This window comes from Saccopteryx leptura, chromosome 11 (genome assembly GCF_036850995.1).
Source record: "Saccopteryx leptura isolate mSacLep1 chromosome 11, mSacLep1_pri_phased_curated, whole genome shotgun sequence".
In the NCBI taxonomy this organism is placed as follows: Eukaryota; Metazoa; Chordata; class Mammalia; order Chiroptera; family Emballonuridae; genus Saccopteryx; species Saccopteryx leptura.
This window is the reverse complement of record NC_089513.1, coordinates 308,757-328,569: the sequence shown is the minus strand read 5'-3', so window position 1 is coordinate 328,569 and position 19,813 is coordinate 308,757. Positions and strand designations below refer to the sequence as shown.

The 19,813-nt window shown below is 43.4% G+C and overlaps 1 protein-coding gene across 1 annotated transcript in view; it reads right to left on the bottom strand.

The window, feature by feature from the left end:
• Window positions 1–392: 392 nt before the first annotated feature.
• LOC136383469 (putative GTP-binding protein 6) overlaps window positions 393–19,813 on the bottom strand; it is a 38,461-nt gene continuing 19,040 nt past the window's right edge. Inside the window, 8 exon segments of the mRNA XM_066353357.1 lie at window positions 393–696; window positions 698–732; window positions 1,451–1,563; window positions 1,566–1,655; window positions 2,399–2,542; window positions 3,357–3,427; window positions 3,821–3,951; window positions 6,565–6,671. Of these exon segments, the coding sequence (XP_066209454.1) occupies window positions 393–696; window positions 698–732; window positions 1,451–1,563; window positions 1,566–1,655; window positions 2,399–2,542; window positions 3,357–3,427; window positions 3,821–3,951; window positions 6,565–6,671 (995 nt within the window).

Genomic DNA, 19,813 nt, shown 5'->3' with positions numbered 1-19,813 from the left:
GGGAGGAGAAAGGAGTGGTCCTTGTGGACTTCTAACTCCTTCCGGGTTTTCGGCACCAAAATGTAAGGTATTTTTCCCCGCCGAGAAGGAAGGAAGAGGGCCGGAGCCGCAAAGTGTGGAATAAGGAAACGGCTTTATTGAGTACAGAGCGCACACCCCGCCCAGCAAGGTTCCCTGGCCCTGAGGAAAGAAACATGGAGGCTAGGGAAGTTGCAGGGATTAAACCGCGTGGGAGATATTTAAAGGGTCCCTCTAGGGAAGTGGAGCTACTATGATGTGGTGAAATCTCACTGGCTGGCAGACGATCACTTCTTTCCAAATGGTTCCTGGGAAGCTTCCTTTGGCGGGCTTGATTGTGGGCGGTCCTAGCCAAAGTGGGCAGGTCTGAGTTCCTACGTGACCATCCCTCCATCCACCAACCTTACAGCCCCCACTGTGTATGCTTTAGTTTCCAAGAAAGGACATGGCCTGACCCACTGCGCAGGTGAATAGCGGTGTTTCAACGCCAGGAGGTGTGGGGTGCAGAGCTGGTCACCCCAGGCTGCGTCAGGCCTGTGGGAAGGCGAGCCCCAGGCTGTGCGGGCAGGTTCACCCAGGCACACCTTATTGTGAACCTCCAGCACGGAGTCCAGCAGCTGGGTGGGCAGGCACAGGCCATGCAGGGCCGAGAACACACAGCCTTCTGCAGCTTGGTCCCGGGTGGCTCGGGTCTCTCATGTGCACGATCAGATCCTGAGGGGCAGACAGGACAAGTGGTCAGGATGTGGGGCCCTTCTCAGCCCCACAAGGAGACTGCGCTGCCCCATAGTCCCCAGGCCTGGGTGGGACAGACGGCAAGGTTCCCAAGACCCCACAGCAGGTCCTGCCCCCCACCCACCCCACCCGAGCAGTGTTGCATGCGAAGCTTGGGGCTGCTCCATCCTTCTCAGAAATCCTAGAATTTGCCTTCTGTTCACGTTTTAAACAGTGACTTTTGCCTCACCATAAACACTTTACAAGTTGCTTCATTATGCAAAACTTGGTAAAAGCCACCTGTGAGTTTCCACTGGAAAAGGTACCATTTATATGTGTGTGCTACTCACTTGTGAGATCTTTGGGGGGAGAACTGGAACTTAAGTTTTAAAAATGTTTTATTTCAGAAAAGTTTTCTATTTTCAGAAAACTGGCAAAGGCATTTGAGATGTGGCCTCAACCACTTGTGCTGTGCATCGAAAATTACTGTCACAGCCCAGGGCTGCAGTGGGATGTTCTCATAACCACACCCCAGAGTTGTTCAAATTTCAATGTCATTCCCGTGACCCCACGTATCCCAGGATGACAGCAAAGACCTGCTGTTCTCCCTGGCTGTGTCCCATCTTGTGGGGGGCCCTGGCCATGTCCTGTAGGAGGAAACCTGATGTCCACTGTTTTCATGTGTTTGAGGGCCCGGCCCTGATCAGTGCATACTCACCGAGTGGGCTACATCCTCCAGCGTGGCGGAGGACTCGATCAGGCTGTGGGGCAGCTGGGATAGGAAGCTGATGGTGTCCATGTAGATGACCGTCATGCCGGATGGCAGTGACTCGCGTAGGCCATGACATCCAGTGTCACGAACAGCCGGTCCCGCGGATGGGCAGCGGCATCTCCCGTCAGAGCCTTGATGAGCGTGGTTTTCCCTGGACGGTGGTACAAAGACACTCACTGCAGGAAGGCCCTCACATGTCCCTCATGTCCACTGGGGCGACATAGCAGGGCACAAGTCCTTGTGGTGAGGTTTGTCCTGGGAGGTAGCAGTATGTATGTATATGTTATGCCTCTTTAGGCCTGGAAAAACCCTGAGCTTGGGTTTTGAGGGAAGTCACCCTCTTTTGCACACAGATCACAACTCCTTGAGGTGGGGAGCTGACTGAACCCCATGGAGGGGCTGGACCTCCAGGTGCTTGGCAGATGCTGAGTAACAGAGGACAGAACAGGGGTGCTGCCCATTTACCCACGGTGCCCGAGACTGCAGAGCTCGGGGCCCCTCCAGGACACCTGGGATTCTGACTGTACCTAACGATTCAGTTAGCACGCGGCCCGAATGAACCCCACAACACACTGTGATGCCCCACTTCACACGACCCGAGTGCTTCTGTCATCTGCAACGGTGTCTGCTAGACTTAAAATGTGAAGTGTTCCCCGAGTTCAAACACATCCGTAAGTGAGGGCGTTCACCCCACTGTCGGGAGCTCGGCAAACACACACCTACGTGACCGCTGCTGTGGGCCTGACAAACCCAGGGCACTCAGCTCACAGTCGGTCTGTTCCTGCCCTCCGGCGGCCTTGGTGACCAACAGCCCCGTCATCTTTGTGAGTGAGCTCTCCTCACACACACCGGCCCAGCACGGAGGCCCCCACATCTAACGCATCGCCCGCTCACCACTGTTGGTGTAACCCACCACGGAGACCACCGGGAATTCCCGCTGCCGGTGCTTCCGCTTCACCCACAGCCACTCCAGGGCCTTCCGAATTTTCATCTCCTTCTCCCTCATGAGACGCTGCTGCAGCTGCATGAACGACTCTACTAGAAACACCCGAGGAGGCAAGTCAGGGAGCAGACAAAGAGGAGAAATTAGAGTGCCCACTGCATAACAGGCCTCCGCGGGGACGTGGGCAGGATGCTCACAGACATCACCCAACACCTTGTCTGACACACAGCTCTGTCTGGCAAAAGGCAGCCTCGCCCCCAACTTCCCCCACCTGGGCCCCCCTCACTCTGCAGGAAGTAACAGCCTCAGAAGAACAGCCCCTGATGTCCCCAGGGAGCCAAGTGGCACCTCTAAGATGTGTTACATCCTGACCCCCAGCATCTGTGAGTGATACCTTATTGGAAAATTGAGTTTGTGCAGATGGGATGAGGTGAAGGATCTGAGATGAGTCACCCTGGGTCAGGGAGGTCCTACACCCAGTGACAGGGACCTTAGAAGAGACAGAGGAGGAGACACAGACACAGAGGAGAAGCCACGTGGGAATGGAGGCAGAGACAGAAGGGAGTTGTCCACCAGCCTGGGTCGCCTGGAGCCCCAGGAGCTGGGAGAGGCAGAAGGATCCTTCCTGGAGCCTCCGGGGGAAGCACAGCCCTGGGTTCCCTGGACCTTGGACGTCTGCTCTCCAGGATGGAGGGAGAGTGAATCTTTGATGCTTTAATGCAAGACCTGTGGTCTGTAACAGGCTCCCAGGACCACCTGGACCCCTAGCTTGTGGGATATGACTGCAGAGGAGGCCCACACGCAGCCCTTGCCCTATCAGGACTGTTCAGGCACGCTGCCCCTTCCTTAACGTGGCTGCCACGACTTACCCCCTTCCCAGCACTTGGTGAGGAGACCTTGGACACTTACCTGACCCCATGATGTAGCGAGAGCTCCCTCCACATCCATCCAGGTGGGAAATCCTGTCTTTCAGGTGGGACCTGTCGTGCAAACAGGGCAACCAGTAGACGGGAGAAGATGCTGAGGTCGTTCAGGGAGCACAGAGCAGGGGCACCACTTCATGTGCGAGGGTGAGGGAAGGACGTTGTGTGGGGCCTGCAGATGGACAGGACCAGTGCACTGGGGTCCTCTCCAGTATGGGCCTTCACTAAATCAGGGAACAGGGTCCCACACAGGGTGACACCGTCAGGGAATGAGGCTCCACATTGGGTGACGTTCCTCATGGAGGGACGAGCCCCAGCAGGCATCCGACACGCTGTGCCGTCCAGGAGTGTGGTCAGCCATGTTCCGTCCTTACCACCCGTGAGCAACAGTCAGATGTGGGAAAACAAGAAGAGGTTTGTCTGTTGTGATACCTGGTGCTGTTGCCATACCTGAGCACAGGGAGCTCAGCCAGGGCCACCTGCAGCCGTGCCTCCTTGGTCCAGGCGTTGCAGCGGAAAATGTGCAGGGCCACCGTGAACCAGTTGAACACCTGCATGCCCCAGGCGGCCTCCAGTTCTTTCTAGAAGTGCAGAGTGCGTTAAAAGACCCTCACTGGGAGCCCGGCCCCATCACTCGACCTCAGGTGAGAGGACCTGTAAGAAAAGGGCTGTAGACTGCAGCCCTGAGACAAGTCTTCCGTGAGGACTTGATAATGCCAAGTCCTGGGGGGCAGAACACTGCCCCAGCAAGCACCAATAAGATTGTTTAAAGGAAACAGCTGATCCTTATAGCCTTTTCCTGCATACCTGAAAGCTATTAGACAATGGCAGTTCTTTGCATCTGAACCCATTCTAAGCTGCTTTGCCCCAGGCTCTTCTAATTTGCTTCATAACCAAAGACATGAATAAACACAAAGAGGCTGCAGAGATCTGGGCTCTCAGTCCTAGAGGCTGGGAATCCCCTGTACCCATCTTTTCTCCATGTTGTATCCTGTGTGTTCTTCTTAAGTCCCGCAGCGCCTTCCCCTCGTGCACACCCACTGACAAACTGGCTGCGGCAGGGACCTGTCCCAAACACTGTGTCCTCTGTTCCTCCTGGGAGGCTGACCTGCACTTTGTTTGGCTGTGTCCCTGGACTCTCTGAGCAAGGTGTTTGGGGCAGCTGGGGCATGGACTGAGATCAAGGGGAAGCCCAGAGTCCAAGTTCAAGCACGTGGGTCCCACAACCACGGAGGTGAGGTGACTGACCCCACGGAGAATGAATGCACGTAAGACTCATGGAGACACCAACAGGCAGTGAGGACTCGCCTGCCGCTCGCTGCTGTGAACTGTGAGCCCAAAACAGTGAGGAGTGTGACTGTCAGGGGTCCCAGAAGAGCAGGGTTCCCATTGGGTGTTGAGGGGAGCCAGGAGGGGAGGGCAGAGCTGGGGGGCAGCCCACTCTCAACGCACCAGGAGGCTCCATCACGTGGAAGCCTTTGTGACGTCAGAGGTGTCCTCCCTCAGTCGCGTCAAGCAGCGGCCTGTGCTTGACCTGCTGGTCCCCTCGGTCCCACGGGTGGCGCTGTGCTCACTGATCCCTCGGCAGGAAGGGGCAGGGACACATGCACAGGACCCACCTGTCAGGTGCTCCAAGGTCCCTTTGCCGAAGACGAGCTTTCTAAAGTCGGGCGCTTTGGTCGGCACCTCAGGCACAGTAATAAATATCCACAAACTACAAGGCACTAAGATATAATAAGACAAAATCTTGCTCCTCAAGATTAATCCAAAATAAACCATCATTTAAGTAACTTACTAATGAATGTCTACATATATATATCTCAAAATACCAATTCTACTTAAAAGGTCATCTCAACATTAAAAAAATAGTATTGAAATAAGTAAAAAAATATATTCACTTGGCTGAATTAAAAAAATGATCTTTTTTTTTTATAGAAAAGCCTATTCTATTTTATATTGGTTACCATTCTACCTACAATAATTACCAACTTATTCAAGTAATTCTCTTCAAGTTTAAAAACAATAAATTTTAATAATATGATTAAACTATAAATATATTTTTTGCTCAATAAACAAAGAAAGTAGATGAATTATAATATGGGTTACTCAGGGTTATATCAAAATGATCCAAACTAGGCTTGCAACTCATGGTCAGCGAACCTGGCCACTCACAGCCTTTCCAGAAGCATCCCTTTGAATTTGACACTGATTCTCAGTGTAGAAAATACTTTAAACTGGGATACTTCTTCCAGGGTATTTCTTTTTTTTTTTTTTTTTTGCATTTTTCCGAAGCTGGAAACAGGGAGGCAGTCAGATAGACTCCCGCATGTGCCCGACCGAGATCCACCCAGCATGCCCACCAGGGGGCGATACTCTGCCCCTCTGGGGCGTCGCTCTGTTGCATCCAGAGCCACTCTAGCACCTGAGGCAGAGGCCACAGAGCCATCCTCAGCGCCTAGGTCATCTTTGCTCCAGTGGAGCCTGGCTGCGGGAGAGGAAGAGAGAGACAGAGAGGAAGGAGGGGGAAGGGGTGGAGAAGCAGATGGGCGCTTCTCCTGTGTGCCCTGGCCGGGAATCGAACCCGGGACTCCTGCACGCCAGGCTGATGCTCTACCACTGAGCCAACCAGCCAGGGTCTTCCAGGGTATTTCTTAAGCACTTAAATGGTTATTTGAAAGATGACTTAAGCAAAGTACAGGCCAGATTCAGTATTGGAACTCATAACTGTTTAAATTCTCTGATAATTTGCTCTGTAACTTTATGAGTCTCATTATTCTCCACTTAACTTTCAGTTCTAGAAAATTAAAAAATATATGTATCATAGCCCATTCCTAAAAAAAAAAAATCTCACCAGCATCTTCACAGAATTGTGATAGGTTTGGCTAGTGACTTGATAAAAAGGCATTCTACAAAGATTTGCACTCTATAGTTCAAAAGAATTTGAATTTAATGTATTTAATTATATATGTTGGAAGTATCCTGCAAGGAAAAATAGAATTCCTTAAATCCTAATAAGCCTGATCCTGAAAGTAGTAGACGTTAACTGCAGTCAATCCACGAAGTTAATGCTCTCCTCAAACCTCAGTATTATAAAGAAAATCTTCACAAGTGAAATGTTCTATTCTTTAGTACTTCTCTCTAACTCTAAGAAAGAAGCATAGTAGAACTGTCTCTTAGAGAAGAGAAACACTTACTGGTATTTTGAAAGGTGAGGTATATGCAATGTCCACGGGCTTGGGCTTCTCTGATGTACTGGTCCCTGAGATACTGCATCTGTGAGGGGATCTTTCTGCTGGCACCTCTAGAGAAGAAAACATCATTAAGAACCCAAAATTTGGCCCTGGCCGGTTGGCTCAGTGGTAGAGCGTCGGCCTGGCTTGCAGAAGTCCCGGGTTCGATTCCTGGCCAGGGCACACAGGAGAAGCGCCCATCTGCTTTTCCACTCTTCCCCCTCTCCTTCCTCTCTGTCTCTCTCTTCCCCTCCCGCAGCCAAGGCTCCATTGGAGCAAAGATGGCCCTGGCGCTGGGGATGGCTCCTTGGCCTCTGCCCCAGGTGCTAGAGTGGCTCTAGTCGCAACAGAGCGACACCCTGGAGGGGCAGAGCATTGTCCCCTGGTGGGCAGAGCATCGCCCCTTGGTGGGCGTGCCGGGTGGATCCCGGTCGGGCGCATGCAGGAGTCTGTCTGACTGTCTCTCCCCATTTCCAGCTTCAGAAAAAAAAAAAAAATTACCCAAATTTAACGTATTTCACTAAATTATAAGTTTATTGGTTTCTTTTTCACCAACAAAAAATTATTTTGTTTTAGAGGTACATTACACATAATTTCTCTATTTCTGTGGTGTTTGAAATATCAAGACACTAGGAGACGGTCCCAGTTAAGAATCTGCTTTAGTGTGACAATTTATGTCTTATCTGTGCACATATAAAAAGTAATTTTCCTCTGAGTTATGATTTTTTATCTGTAAGTCACTAAACATTTGCCTCTCACAGTATATGAATCTACTTCTCTATTTGTCAGCAACATGGGAGTTAACAGAAAATTTTGATATTCTCATGAATAAAATATAGTCTAGTGTTACTTGTGATCTGATGGTGTTGGCACAAAGGTCCAAGTTCAGTTCTGTGCACATCAGATTATTCACCAGGCTACAAGGAAAGGGCCATGAGAAGCCTGACACTGTGGCCAGGAGAAAATCACATATATGCTTATGCAGATATAAAAATAGATCAGCTTCTCCTTGTCCCAGCTATATGACATTACCAAGCTCTTACTGTGTAACCCTAAAGCTGTTCAAGCTACTAAACAAGCTTTATATATATATATATATTGTATTTTTCTGAGGTTGGAAATGGGGAGGCAGTCAGACAGACTCCCGCATGCGCCGACCGGGATCCACCCGGCATGCCCACCAGGGGGCGATGCTCTGCCGCAATCAGAGCCATTCTAATGCCTGAGGCAGAGGTCACAGAGCCATCCTCAGTGCCCGGGCAAACTTTGCTCCAATGGAGCCTTGGCTGCAGGAGGGCAAGAGAGAGACAGAGAGGAGGAGAGGTGGAGAAACAGATGAGCGCTTCTGTGTGCCCTGGCCGGGAATCGAACCCGGGACTCCCACACGCCAGGCCGACGCTCTACCACTGAGCCAACCGGCCAGGGCCACAAACTAGATTTTGCACATAATGTGATAATCCCCAGTTTAATTCTATACTTTACATTAAGGTTACATTTAATCTTTCTCATGGTGATATATATATATATATATATATGCATATATATACACATACACACGCACACACAGATGATAGATATATACATATTATACCTTTATCACAACTGCTTCCCATCTCCACTTCAACTGACAGACATATAAGAATCCAGCTTCTCAGATAACATTAGAGAACCTCAACATGGACCATAAAAAAGTATTCTGTGTTATCTTCTAGATCTTCAAAAACAAGGAGTAAATCATGACTCCGGAGACTGACTGTTCACGCTTTAAAAGACAGATGTGGCTTAAACTTCCATTTCTGGCCTTCCAGCTGTTCCCTGGGTCCCATCCTGCTACTTCAACTTGAGAGAAAGTTTTCTCCCTTCTCTTGCTCCCTCCCTGAGTCTTGCTCTTTCCCCTCCCTTTTTACAGCTTGCAGAGAGAATAAGTGAGAAAGAAACACAGGAGTGTCCCACTACACAGGAAGTTGAATCAGATCCATCCATTTTGTTGTTAATGATCTGATGTCATTATTTCTTATGGCTGAGTAGTATTCCATAGTATATATGTACCACATCTTTTTTATCCATTCATCTATTGAAGGACTTTTTGGTTGTTTCCATATCTTGGCCACTGCGAACAATGCTGCAATGAACATGGGGCTGCATGTGTCTTTAAATACCAATGTTTTTGAGTTTTGGGGGTATATACCCAGTAGAGGGATAATTTTTGTTAAAGGGGCCAATAACACGGTGGAGAAATAAAAGCCTTTTCAACAAATGGTGCTAGGAAAACTGGAAGGCCACATGAAAAAGAATAAAACCCGACTACAATTTGTTCCCTTGTAAAAAAATTCAAAATGGATCAAAGACCTAAATATAAGACCTGAAACAATAAAGTACATAGAAGAAAACATAGGAACTAAGCTCTTGAACCTTGGTTTTAAAGAGCATTTTATGAATTTGACTCCAAAGGCAAGGGAAGTATAGGGAAAGATAAATGAATGAGACTAAATCAGACTAAAAAGCTTTTGCACAGCAAGAGAAACTGAAAACAAACAGACAGCCAACTAAAGGGAAGAAGAGATTTTCAAACCATAGCTCAGATAAGAGCTTAATGACCAAAATATACAAAGAGCTCATAAAACTCAACAACAAACCAATAAAAAAATGAGAAGAGTACATGAACAGACACTTCTCCCAGGAAGAAATAAAAATGGCCAACAGAGATATGAAAAGATGCTCGTCTTTATTAGTTATTAGAGAAATGCAAATCAAAACTACAATAAGATACCCCTTCATACCTGTTAGATTAGCTATTATCAACAAGACAGGTAATAGCAAGTGTTGGAGAGGCTGTGGAGAAAAAGAAAAACTTATCCACTGTTGGTAAGAATGTAAAGTAATACAACCATTATGGACGAAAGTATGGTTGTCCCTCAAAAAAACTAAAAAAAGAACTACCATATGACTAACTGCTTTTCTCTTGATGCTTTTAAAATTTTCTGTTTTTCTTTAACTTTCTGCATTTTAATTATGTGTCTTAGTGTGGGCTTCCTTAGGTTCATCTTGTTTGGGAGTTGCTATGCTTTCTGGACTAGTCTATTTTTTTTCTCAAGTTAGGGAAGTTTTCTGTCATTTTTTCAAGTAGGTTTTCAATTTCTTTCTCCTCTCTTTCTAGCACCGTCATGATGCTAATGTTGGTACACTTGAAGTTTTTCCAGAGGCTTTTTACACAATCTTCATTTATTTATATTCTTTTTACTGATCTGTTTGAATATTTTTTGCCTTCTTATAGTCCAAGTTTTTAATTAGCTTTTCAGCTTCACATACTTTGGTTCTCTGTAAGTTATACTTAATTTCAATTACAATAGTATATCAATTATTTCAAAATGGTCATTTATATGTTTGAAGTTCTAAGTTCATTGAGCATACTAATGACCAGTGTTTTGTACTCTGTATCTAGTAGATTGCTTCTCTACATTTTGTTTAGTTCTTTTTCTGGAGTTTTGTTCTGTTCTTTGATTTGGGACATGTTTTCTTATCTCTTCATTTCGGCAACCTCCCTGTTTGTTCCTTTGTATTAGGTAGAGCTGCTACATCTTTCAGGATTGGTAGAGTAGCCTAATGTAGTAGGTGTTTTATAGGGTCCAGATGCACAGATTTTCTGATCACCCAAGTTGGGCACTCAGGTGCACCTCCCCCTCCTGTGTGGGTTGTGTACAGTCTCCTCTTTTATTGAGCTTTTATGTATTTAAAATTTTTTTTAATTTATTTATTTTAGAGAGGGGGAGAGATAGAAAGAGAGAAGGTAGGTGAGGAGCAGGAAGCATCAAGTTTCATATGTGACTTGACCAGGCAAGCCTGGGGTTTTAAAACAGCGACCTCAGCATTCCAGGTTGACACATGATCCACTGTGCCATCACAGGTCAGGCCATCTTACAGTTGAGCTTTGATTGTTGTTGGCATGTCAGTGGAGAAGGGAGTTCCCCAGAGGTTGATTCAATTTGCTGCAAGGACTGACTGTAGCCACTGTCCTCCTACTGTGGAGGATAAACTATGCAGAAACCCATCCCACAGAGCAGGACTTACTATAACATCAATAGGGCTCTAGTGCTTGCTGAGTCTGTCCCTTTAGCTTGTAACTTATGAATGTGGATAAGTGGTAATAGTTCCATATAGTTTGAAGCTGTCCACTGGGTATGCTGACCCTGGGTATCCCTGGAAGTTGTAGGCCACAGTCAGCCACCACCTGTGTTTTTCCCTAGGACCACCTGGTATGAGCTGCAAAATGACTTGCAGCCTGACCAGGTGGTAATGCAGTGGATAGAGTGTTAGAACAGGATGTGGAGGACCGAGGTTAGAAACCTCAAGGTCGCCAGCTTGAGTATAGGCTCATCTGATTTAAGGAAGGCTCACCAGCTTGAGCTCAAGGTCCCTGGCTTGAGCAAGGTGTCACTTTGGTTGTAGGCTTCCAGTTAAGGCACATATGAGAAAGCAATCAGTGAACAACTAAGGTGCCACAACAAAGAATTGATGCTTCTCATTTCTCTCCCTTTCTGTCTGTCTGTCCCTATCATCCCTTTCTCTGTCTCTCTTTACCTCTCTCTCACACACACAATAAAAAGTAATTTGTAGATGTCTGCTCCTTGTGCTGGACTTGGAAGTGTCTGGGCAAGAGGCCAAGTTGCAAACCATTGGCAGCTACTACTGCAGGACCTGGGGCTACTTAGCAAGATGTACAAATGTGCTGAGGCCAGGTGCTGCTTGTTTGAGATTTTAGAAAATTCTGAGGCATTAACTAAGACAGGACATTCATATGGAGAAACCACTTGAAACACCTTGGCTGGGCCCACAAATAGGGTGCAGTAGCCTTAGGTAATCACTGGGGCAGGGCAAACTTGTGACCATATTGATTAGATTCAGATATGCCATCTGCTGGATTTTCTGTGGTGAATGGTTTATCAAAGATACAATAATAGTCTCTGCCAGCACTTCTGCCTGGGAGAAGGCTGTTCCTCCTGCTTTTGCCTTGATTCTGTCCAATTCATTTCTTTCCCTTTTGTCTCTTGTGCCTTTCTTGCAGCTGCCCCAGTGCTTGAACTCAGAAGGAGTCAGTTTAAGTATGTGTGTGGGGTGTGCATACACTTTAAGGAAAACTGCCTGGGACACCAGCAGCCCTCTGTTTTCCTCAGCCTCAATCCTCAACCTCAGCCTCAATCCCCCTGTTTTTTTTATACCAAAAGTTATGGAGACTTCTCTTTCTGTCTCTGGAACTCTGGGGTGGGATCCTGGTGTTGGACTGTGACCTTTGTTTCTTAGGAGGTTATAAGATTACCCTTCATTTAGTCTAGAGATGGTTATTCAGAATGATTGTAATTAAATTTAGTTGTAACTCCTGGCAGGAGGTGAGTGTAACATCCATCTACTTTGCCACCATCTTGAATTTTGCCTGCTATTTATTTTGGTGTTTTTTACTAACCAGTTCTGCTGTTAGTCTTGATTTTATTTTAATACTAGCAGTTATTTGCTAGTAGAAGTTTTTGCTCCATCTTTGTTTTGTTTAGGTGTGGATTTATTTTGAATTATTCTGCTTAGGATTTGGATTACAATTTGAGGACTTATTTCTTCTTTTGTGAAAATTTTGGCCATTATTTGTTTTCTTTTTTTTTTTTATAAATTTTTATTAATGTTAATGGGATGACTTTAATAATTCAAGGTACATATATTCAAAGAAAACATGTCTAGGTTATCTTGTCATTAAATTATGTTACATACCCCTCACCCAGAGTCAGATTGTCCTCCGTCACCCTCTATCTAGTTTTCTCTGTGCCCCTCCCCCCCCAACTCTCTCCCTCCTTCCTTCCTGCTTCCTCCCTCCCCCCACCCCTGGTAACCACCGCTCTCTTGTCCATGTCTCTTAGTCTCGTTTTTATGTTCCACCAATGTATGGAATCATGTAGTTCTTGTTTTTTTCTGATTTACTTAATTTACTCCGTATAATGTTATCAAGATCCCACCACTTTGCTGTAAATGATCTGATGTCATCATTTCTTATGGCTGAGTAGTATTCCATAGTGTATATGTGCCACATCTTCTTTATCCAGTCTTCTATTGAAGGGCTTTTTGGTTGTTTCCATGTCTTGGCCACTGTGAACAGTGCTGCAATGAACATGGGGCTACATGTGTCTTTACGTATCAATGTTTCTGAGGTTTTGGGGTATATACCCAGTAGAGGGATTGCTGGGTCATAAGGTAGTTCTATTTGCAGTTTTTTGAGGAACCACCATACTTTCCTCCATAATGGTTGTACTACTTTACAGTCCCACCAACAGTGGATGAGAGTTCCCTTTTCTCCGCAGCCTCTCCAACATTTGCTATTACCCGTCTTGTTGATAATAGCTAATCTAACAGGGGTGAGGTGGTATCTCATTGTAGTTTTGACTTGCATTTCTCTAATAACTAATGAAGCTGAGCATCTTTTCATATACCTGTTGGCCATTTGTATTTCTTCCTGGGAGAAGTGTCTGTTCATGTCCTCTTCCCATTTTTTTATTGGATTGTTTGTTTGTTTGTTGTTGAGTTTTATGAGTTCTTTGTAAATTTTGGATATTAGGCCCTTATCTGAGCTGTTGTTTGAAAATATCATTTCCCATTTAGTTGGCTGTCTGTTTATTTTGATATCAGTTTCTCTTGCTGAGCAAAAACTTTTTATTCTGATGTAGTCCCATTCATTTATCTTTGCCTTCACTTCTCTTGCCATTGGAGTCAAGTTCATAAAATGTTCTTTAAAACCCAGGTCCATGAGTTTAGTACCTATGTCTTCTTCTATGTACTTTATTGTTTCAGATCTTATATTTAGGTCTTTGATCCATTTTGAATTAATTTTAGTACACGGGGACAGGCTGTAGTCGAGTTTCATTCGTTTGCATGTGGCTTTCCAGTTTTCCCAACACCATTTGTTGAAGAGGCTTTCTTTTCTCCATTGTGTGTTGTTGGCCCCTTTGTCAAAGATTATTTGACCATATATATGTGGTTTTATTTCTGGGCTTTCTATTCTGTTCCATTGGTCTGCGTGTCTATTTTTCTGCCAATACCATGCAGTTTTGATTATTGTGGCCTTATAATATAGTTTAAAGTCAGATATTGTAATGCCCCCAGCTTCATTCTTTTTCCTTAGGATTGCTTTGGCTATTCGGGGTTTTTTATAGTTCCATATAAATCTTATGATTTTTTGTTCCATTTATTTAAAAAATGGCATAGGAATTTTGATGGGAATTGCATTAAATTTATATATTGCTTTGGGTAATATGGCCATTTTAATTATATTTATTCTTCCTATCCAAGAACAAGGAATATTTTTCCATCTCATTGTGTCTTTTTCTATTTCTCTTAGCAATGCCTTGTAGTTTTCTTTATATAGGTCCTTTACATTCCTTGTTATGTTTATTCCTAGGTATTTTATTTTTTTTGTTGCAATCGTGAAGGGGATTATTTTTTTGAGTTCGTTTTCTAATATTTCATTGTTGGCATATAGAAAGGCTATGGACTTTTGTATGTTAATTTTGTATCCTGCGACCTTACTGTATTGGTTTATTGTTTCTAATAATCTTTTTGTGGAGTCCTTTGGGTTTTCGATGTATAGGATCATATCATTAGCAAAAAGTGATACCTTTACTTCTTCTTTTCCGATATGGATGCCTTTTATTTCTTTCTCTTGTCTGATTGCTCTGGCCAGAACTTCTAGCACCACGTTAAATAAGAGTGGAGAGAGTGGACAACCCTGTCGTGTTCCTGATTTAAGGTGGAAAGTCCTCAGTTTTACGCCATTTAATATGATGTTGGCTGATGGTTTATCATATATGGCCTTTATCATGTTGAGATATTTTCCTTCTATACCCATTTTGTTGAGAGTCTTAAACATAAAATTGTGTTGTATTTTATCGAAAGCCTTTTCTGCGTCTATTGATAAGATCATGTGGTTTTTGTTCTTTGTTTTGTTGATGTGGTGTATTACGTTAACCGTTTTACGTATGTTGAACCATCCTTGAGATTCTGGGATGAATCCCACTTGATCATGATGTATTATTTTTTTAATATGTTGTTGTATTCAATTTCCCAGTATTTTGTTTAGTATTTTAGCATCTGTATTCATTAGAGATATTGGTCTGTAGTTTTCTTTCTTTGTGCCATCCTTGCCAGGTTTTGGTATGAGGGTTATGTTGGCCTCATAAAATGTGTTTGGAAGTATTGCTTATTCAGTTTTTTGGAAGACTTTGAGTAGAATAGGAACCAAGTCTTCTTTGAATGTTTGATAGAATTCACTAGTATAACCGTCTGAGCCTGGACTTTTATTTTTGGGGAGGTTTTTAATAGTTTTTTCTATTTCCTCCCTGCTGATTGGTCTGTTTAGGCTTTCTGCTTCTTCATGACTCAGTTTAGGAAGGTTGTATTGTTATAGGAATTTATCCATTTCTTCTAGATTGTTGTATTTGGTGGCATATAGTTTTTCATAGTATTCTACAATAATTCTTTGTATATTTATGATGCCTGTGGTGATCTCTCATATTTCATTTTGGATTTTATTTATTTGAGTCCTGTGTCTTTTTTCCTTGGTGAGTCTTGCCAAGGGTTTGTCGATTTTGTTGATCTTTTCAAAGAACCAGCTCCTTGTTTTATTGATTTTTTCTATAGTTTTTCTGTTCTCTATTTCGTTTATTTCTGCTCCGATTTTTATTATCTCCTTTCTTCGGCTGGTTTTGGGTTGTCTTTGTTCTTCTTTTTCTAGTTCCTTAAGGTGTGAAGTTAAGTGGTTTACTTCGGCTCTCTCTTGTTTGTTCATATAGGCCTGAAGTGACATGAACTTTCCTATTATTACTGCTTTTGCTGCATCCCAGAGATTCTGATATGTCGTATTTTCATTTTCATTTGTCTGTATATATCTTTTGATCTCTGCGCTTATTTCTTCTTTGACCCATTCATTTTTTAGAAGTATGTTGTTTAGTTTCCACAATTTTGTGTGGGTTTTCCCCCCTCTTTTTTACAGTTGAATTCTAGTTTCAAGGCTTTATGGTCAGAGAATATGCTTGGTACAATTTCAATTTTTCTAAATTTGCTGATATTGTCTTTGTGGCCCAACATATGGTCAATTCTTGAGAATGTTCCATGTACACTAGAGAAAAATGTATACTCTGTCGCTTTGGGATGAAGTGTCCTGTAGATGTCTATCATATCCAGCTGTTCTAGTATTTCATTTAAGGCCACTATATCTTTATTGATTCTCTGTTTGGATGACTGATCTAGAACTGTCAGCGGTGTATTGGGGTCTCCAAGTATAATTGTATTTTTGTCAGTTTTTGTTTTAAGGTCAATAAGTAGCTGTCTTATATATTTTGGTGCTCCTTGGTTTGGTGCATATATATTAAGGATTGTTATGTCTTCTTGATTCAGTGTCCCCTTAATCATTATGAAATGACCATTTTTGTCTCTGAGTACTTTTTCTGTCTTGTAGTCAGCATTATCAGATATGAGTATTGCTTTTTTTGGTTGTTGTTTGCTTGGAGTATTGTTTTCCAGCCTTTTACTTTGAATTTGTTTTTATCCTTGTTGCTTAGATGAGTTTCTTGTAAGCAGCATACAGTTGGATTTTCTTTTTTAATCCATTCTGCTACTCTGTGTCTTTTTATTGGTAAGTTTAATCCATTTACATTTAGTGTAATTATCGACACTTGTGGGTTCCCTATTGCCATTTTATAAATTGCTTTCTGTTAGTTTTGTATCTAGTTTGATTCTTCTCTTTTGTTTTTCTATCGTTTATTTTTGTTTGTTTGTATTCCATACTTCTTTCCTCTGTTGCTACCGTTTTTAAGTCAAGTGTTTTTGTGGTGGTTTTTTCAAGGGTGGTTACCATTAAGTAATGAAAAGTGTACCTACCATATTCATTGTAGTACCCTTTTTTATGAGTATTTCTGTGCTTCATCGTCCTTTGCTACTGTTAATCTTCATCTTTTCTCCCCTTTTTTTTCTTTTGTTGTCACAGTTTAAGTTTGGTTTTATTGTTTTCTTGGTGGAGCTGTTATTTGTGGTGTTGTTTTCTTTTATTCTTTGGATCTGGTTGGAAAACCCCCTTTAGTATTTCCTGGAGTGGGGGCTTTCTGATGATAAATTCTCTCATCTTTTCTGTGTTTGTGAATGTTTTTATATCTGCTTCGTACTTGAAGGATAGCTTTGATGGGTATAGTATTCTTGGCTGAAAGTTCCTCTCTTTCAGGGCTTTAAATATTGGGGTCCACTCTCTTCTAGCTTGTAGAGTTTCTGCTGAGAAATCTGATGGTAATCTAATAGGCCTTCCTTTATATGTTGTATTCTTCTTTTCCCTGGCTGCCTTGAGAATTTTTTCTTTGTCATTGGTTTGTGTCATCTTCATTATGATGTGCCTTGGAGTGGGTTTGTTGGGGTTAAGAAAACTCGGTGTTTTGTTTGCTTCTTGAACTTGAGGCTTTAGTTCTTTCCACAGGCTTGGGAAGTTCTCATCTATTATTTGTTTGAGTATATTCTCCATTCCATTTTCTTTCTCTTCTCCCTCTGATATACCTATTATTCTTATGTTATTCTTTCTGATGGAGTCAGACAATTCCTGTAAGGCTTTCTCGTTTTTTATTATTTTTGAGTCTCTTTCTTCTTCTCTCTGTTGTGCCTCAAGTTGCTTGTCTCTATTTCACTAATCCTATCTTCTTTCTGGGCTGTTCTATTAGCTAAGCTTGTTACCTCGTTTTTCAGCTTGTTAATTGAGTTTTTCATTTCTGTTTGATTTGTTTTATAGTTTCAATTTCCTTGGTGATATATTCTTTGTGATCGTTGAGTTGTTTTCTGATCTCCCTAAATTGCCTTTCTGTGTTTTCTTGTATATCTCTGAGTACTTTTAAGATTTCTATTTTAAATTCTCTGTAATTTGGCTCCAAGGCTTCCAATATGTTAAGTCTTTTCTCCATAGATTTTTCCACATCTATTTGTGTTACCTCTCTATCTTTTGTATCCATAATATTCGATTTCCTTTTTCTTATTGGTATCTGGAGGTGGTCTTGTTGATAGTGTTAATTAGAATTAATAAAGAATAAAAAGAAAAAAAAAGAAAAAAAAGAAAAAAAAGGAAATCACTCCACACACAAAAAAAGTAATAATTTATTATTTCCCCCTGTTTTCTTTCTTCTCTTCCCTTCCTCTCACCTCCTTAGGGAAATATCGTGATGACCTGTGAATTATATTATGCTAAATGGAACAAATACTGCCTATAACAGAGGGCCTGATTTGGGGTGAATAGTTCAAGGGGCAAAAAAGGGAGTAGGAACCTACTAAATGCAAAAAAAAAAAAAAAAAGGAGAAAATCTTAGACACGCATAAAATGATTTGCTTGTAAGTGATGGTCGACTAAGAGATATAATGAGAGGGATAAGAGGGAAACAAAAAAGGAGAGAAAAATAAATAATATATAAAGAAGAAAAAAATAAAAATAAAAATAATAAGTAAAAATCTGTTGTAATAAGTGGAGCGAAGACTAAATACAATGGAGACTTTGGGTTGGGAGGAATGCTAGTGAGTTAAAAAGCAATGTAAAAAGTACCCAAAATGCCACAAAAACAAACAAATAAAGGAAAACCAAGAACAAAAGCAGAAAAAAAAGAACAAAAAACAAAACAAAAAAACTTGAGTCCCAAATTAAATAATTTGTTCGTGATTGAGGAGTGAATGGGAGGAAAAGTAAAAGGAGAAAAGAAGAAATGAATAGAAAGGAAAAAATAAGAAAAAGAGAGAAACGAAGGAAGAAAAAAAAGGAAAGGAAAAAAAAAACAAAAAAAAACAAAAACAAAAAAAACAAAAGGGAAGAGAGTGAGAGTTAAGGGTTTTGGAGTGTAACCCTAAAGGAGAGTAAGGATGAAGAAAAGAAATAAAATGTAACACTCATGGGTAGTGTAGTTCAAGAAAAGGGTAGCATAAGATGGGCAGAGAATAAAAGGACCGAGGTGGAGGAAATACAAATAATAATAAAGGCAATAAGAAAGAAGATAGAAACAACAACAACAAAGAATTATTGGAACAAGTTCTAAAGTCTGTGGATTTTTCTTGATTTTGAAAGGTTAACTTCTTCCTTTTTCTTTTCTCTCCCTCTTCCTGGTCGGTGACTCTGTACCCCAGGTTCTGCCCCTGTGTCACGCTTAGGTAGGGATTTGCAGTTGATGGGATTCTATGGCAATGTCATATAATTGGCTTTAGTCTCGCTGGTAGTCAAGGCTTGTTGGCGTTTGCAGAGTCCAACGATGAGAGAGTTTGCTTTCCTGGAGTCTCTCTCCTAGTCTCCCCTTCCTGAATTAGCAGTCTGGTGATCTAGCTATGAGGCTGCCACTGCTTCTGTCTGGGGAGTAAGAGGCTCAAAGAGCTGGGAAATCCCCACTCTATCCTCACTCAGCGCAAGGCTCTGGGTAAGGCTCTGGCAGTCAGAGCCTCCAGCGTAATCAGGTGGGGCTGGGAGTCAATTGTTGTCGAGGTGACTGTTCAGCACCTACCATTCAGTTGGACCACTCAACCCAGGCTTTCCACACTTTGTAGCCTGTTTTGGCTGGGAAGAAGAGGCACTAGTCGCTGCTTGCTATATAGATCTTAATATCTGCCAAGTCCCTCTTGTTAGGTATATCCCTGAATATGAAGGCTCTGTCAATCAGAAGTTGCCCCCGCCCCTTTAGCGAAAGGCACTGAAAAATATCACGCCTCTTGTCTTGGATTGCTGAACTGGGAGAGATCTTATCAATTAGAGCCCCGTGCGTGCGCAGATTTCGTGGGTTAAGCTAATTTCAGTGATTGGATCCGCAGCTGTGCTCCAGAAAGTATTTCAGGCTGCCTGCGCGCCCCTCCCCCAACGCTTGATTGTTAGCTTGAATGGCTGGGTGAGGTGCCCCGCTCACGGAGAGAATCTCCCGACTAGGAAAGACAGGCTTGGCGCCCCTCCCGGACCGCGGCACGGGGCGCACGCGCGGTTTCTCAGTGCACGCCGGTGGCCGGGACCCTCCGGACCGCGGCACGGGGTGCGCGCACGGTTTCCCAGTGCACGCCGGTGGCCGGGACTCTCTGGACCGTGGCACGGGGCGCGCGCGTGCGGTTTCTCAGTTCACGCCGGTGGCCGGGACTCCCCGAGTGTGGGCGGGCAGCTGCACGTGTGGGTTGACTCACCACAGGTGTACTCCCT